General features: G+C 39.1%; 1 protein-coding gene across 1 annotated transcript in view; it reads right to left on the reverse strand.

The window, feature by feature from the left end:
• klhdc8a (kelch domain containing 8A) overlaps positions 1-3647 on the reverse strand; it is a 38168-nt gene that overhangs the window by 1228 nt on the left and 33293 nt on the right. The window contains exons 3-4 of the mRNA XM_008410250.2: positions 3305-3406; positions 1882-2066 (exon numbers count right to left, since the gene is read on the reverse strand). Coding sequence (XP_008408472.2) covers positions 1882-2066; positions 3305-3406 — 287 coding nt within the window. The remainder of the gene's footprint in view (positions 1-1881; positions 2067-3304; positions 3407-3647) is intronic.

Raw genomic sequence — 3647 nt, forward strand, 5'->3', positions numbered from 1 at the left:
ACAAAAATAAATAATTGGAAACATGAATCTGTATAGAATTAACCTATATAGCACAGTAGCTGATATTAGTTAAATAAATAAATGAACTTTTCTATAATATTCTAATTTCTTAAAATGGGTCTGTAGGTAAAATGTTCTACTTCAGTGCTGTTGACTCCTCCCTGTTCATCATGGCCATTGTAAAAGTATTCCCACCCAACAAACGTTTTCATATTGCATCCCGCTTTTACATGCTAACACAATGTAACTGTAAAGATTTGCACTGTAAATCACATGAAATCATCATAAATTAAGATATGCGTCAAACAGGCCGGGGCAGGCCCTGAATGTGGGGAGTTGGAATTTGACAAAATATGAAGAACTAAGATTTTCTAAGGTACTGCATGTTAGTAATGTCCTTATTGCTACTGAGACTCAGATCTTCTGGCATCAGGTTAAACTAGCAGAATTAAAACCCACATGGAAAAAAGCAATCAAAACGAAAGTAATAATCACAAAATATTCAATGAAAGATCATAAAAACAACTTAATTAATGTGTTTTAACTACTTTCTAAGCAATCCTATTTCATTTTGAAAAACACTCTCAATGGCCATAAAGGAAAGTTTATAAGGAGGAGCTGATCAGCATGACAAAAAAAAAAAGCCAAAAATGATCAGCAAACATGACTTTAGTTCTGTCAAAATCTATCGTAACTATCTGTATTAATTCATAATGATATTTTGGGAGGTAATTGCTGCTCGCCTGCTGTTTTCCATTTTGTTTCTTTTCTTCTGCAAACTGAATTTAAGCTTCCCTCAACAAGCATTAAACACCACAATCTGTCTTCTTGGAACAATGTCTTCAAACTCAACTAATGCCAGAAGCTTTGGCCAAACCACAGCCGCGTTCTGCCTCAGCTGTTCTGCTTACAGCGACAACTCAAGAGGACAAAATGCAGATAAAACAAAAGGTTAAACAAAAGAAGCTCAATAATAATGACAAAAATAAATAGAAGTATTGAAATTATGTACAGCGTTGCACCACATCGGATGTCCAGAAATCCAGAAAAGCGGCGTGCAGCAGACGGCGTCTCCTGTTAGGAGCAAACCGGCCGCGTCACGACATGAAGACTTCTTTCTGCTTCAGCCTTGCTCCGAGAAATATTTGTAGTCTTCTGTGATTCTTTCAGCTTCGTTAGTTTTCAAATGACATTCTTCAGAAACGTCTGTGTTCAAATTAATATGATTAAAAAAAACATTTTAAAATAACCAAAGTTGACCAAAGACTGATGTACCAAAGAAGACATCGCAGAATAAGAAAAAATTAAATACCTGAACTATAAATCCTGGGGTTATTATGATGAAGATTTTATGCTTTGCTGGGAGAAAGGTGAAGTTTTCAGCCAATTCTGTTTGGATCTAATGTTAGATAATGATGAAAACATTGATGTAATGTTTAGTAAGAGGAATTATTCCAACAGTATTTTACAGTTCAGCTGTAAAATAGTAGCGTGTGTGCAAAATGTTCAACTTTGCACATGATTACAAAAATCCATAACACTCAGTTTTCTTCACTTCATGTCTTTCTTTAAGTCACACTATTGAAAATACTGCATCTGGTTAAAGTTTAGCTGTTCTTGCTGAAGATTTATGACATTTTCTCTTTTACTGTTTAGCTGGAGTCAGAACCCGGCTAAATCACAAAGCTTCTGTTAAGGTTTTCAATTTGTGTTGCATTAAATGGCTTTAATCCTCCCGGCTGTCGGCCTTCCTGCTCTGTGAGATTTCCTCACTTTTCCAAAACTTCTTCCTACTCGAGATAAGGAAAGATAAAGACCTTCACAAAACATTGCTTAAAAAAAAAAAAAAAAAAAAAAATCAGGAAGATCCCGTTAACCTACACACGACGGAGAGTAGCGTGTGGAGTAGTTTTTAACCTGGTTAACTCCTCCCACCACCAGGAGGCGATCTCTGATGACAATGGAAGAGGCGGAGCATCTGGGGAAGTTCATGGGACCCAAACGTTCCCACTTCTTTTTCTGAGGGTTAAACGCCTCCACCGTGTCCAACGCCGAGGGTTCGTGACCTAAAGGGGAAACGTAGAGACAAACGCTTATTAATGCGTCCATATCTGCCAACAAAAGCAACAAAAAACATCTAATTATTATTTATGGTTTTGTATTTAAATGCATGATGGTTATGAGTTTAGGAGAGGATGCTGTAATCCTTTTAAACTAGTTTTAAAATGTTTTACTTGAAAATTAGAGTGCAGCATATTTTACTTCAGGCTCTTATTGTGAAGGTTTGGAGGAAGCTGTGTCACAGCTCGTTTGCTGTTTTGACTTTATCCACCTTCCTTCAAATGATGCAATGTGTGAATTCTGCCTGCAATATATATAAACAGGGTTAAACGGGATGTTATCACAGCTCTTTGTTTAAGGCTGAACAAATAGACTCTAATTATCAGCGTATTTCTGTTCAATTAAATTTAATAATGAAAAAGGAGACTTTATTCATGACAAAAAGGTTTCTTCAGTTACTGTAGATTCTGACTCAGTCCGTTCCAGTACAGTAGTGTGCAAAAGTCTCCTCTCCCTTCCTGTTGTTTTGCATGTTGTCACACTTTTGTGTTTTAGAACATCAAACCAATTTCAATATGAGTCAAAGACAACACAAGTAAACACAAAATGCAGTCATTAAGATGGAGGGGGAACAAAATAAAAACCCTGCACTGTTCTGTTTGCAAAAACGATAGAACCGGGTTTAATTCCAACATAATTTGATCTGGATTTTAAACTGAAATTGAAACATTCAATGTATTCAATGCACATGTGTTGATATTTAATCAATTATTTCTGTATTTATTTCCAGTTTTAACAAATTCCATCCATCCATTTTCTAACACCCTTGTCCCTTAGTGGGGTTGGGAGGGTTGCTGGTGCCCATCTCCAGCTAATGTTCCGGGTGATAGGCAGGGTCACCCTGGACAGGTCGCCAGTCTGTCGCAGGGCAACACAGAGACGGACAACCATACACACACACACTCACACCTAGGGACAATTTGGAGAAGCTGATTAACCTGACAGTCATGTTTTTGGATTGTGGGAGGAAACCGGAGTACCCAGAGAAAACCCACCATGCACAGGGAGAACATGCAAACTCCATGCAGAAAGACCGGGGCCGGGAATCGAACCCAGAGTTTTAACAAATTGACACATCTAAATAATTATGTCAAAAGTTATTGATTTGTGGTAACTCTCCATACAATCATGGTTCGGTGATTTTGTTGATAGCTGAGCAGCAGAGCTTCTATTTCCGTCTTACCGAGTCCACCTGCAACCACCATCCTGCCGCGCAAGAAGGCGGCAGCAAAGTCTGCTCTCTTAGTTTTCAACGCCACCGTCTCCTCGGACTTCAGCCAGGCGCCTGGAATGGAACAAGGAGAGAGAGAGAAAAAGGACAGATGGAGTGAGCAAACATGCGTGCCCGCGTACATATGTGTGTGTGTGTGTGTGTGTGCGTGCGTGTGTGCGCAAGGTCACACAAAGTAGCCGAGGTGAATTCCTGAGGCAGCGTAGTCCACCTTCAGACAGACAGGACGCTGCTGAGTTTTCAGAGTGTGACCTGCACAAACAGGTCACCCATGAGGCAGCTGCAGTTAGAAGAG

The sequence above is a fragment of the Poecilia reticulata genome, linkage group LG5 (genome assembly GCF_000633615.1).
Source record: "Poecilia reticulata strain Guanapo linkage group LG5, Guppy_female_1.0+MT, whole genome shotgun sequence".
In the NCBI taxonomy this organism is placed as follows: domain Eukaryota; kingdom Metazoa; phylum Chordata; class Actinopteri; order Cyprinodontiformes; family Poeciliidae; genus Poecilia; species Poecilia reticulata.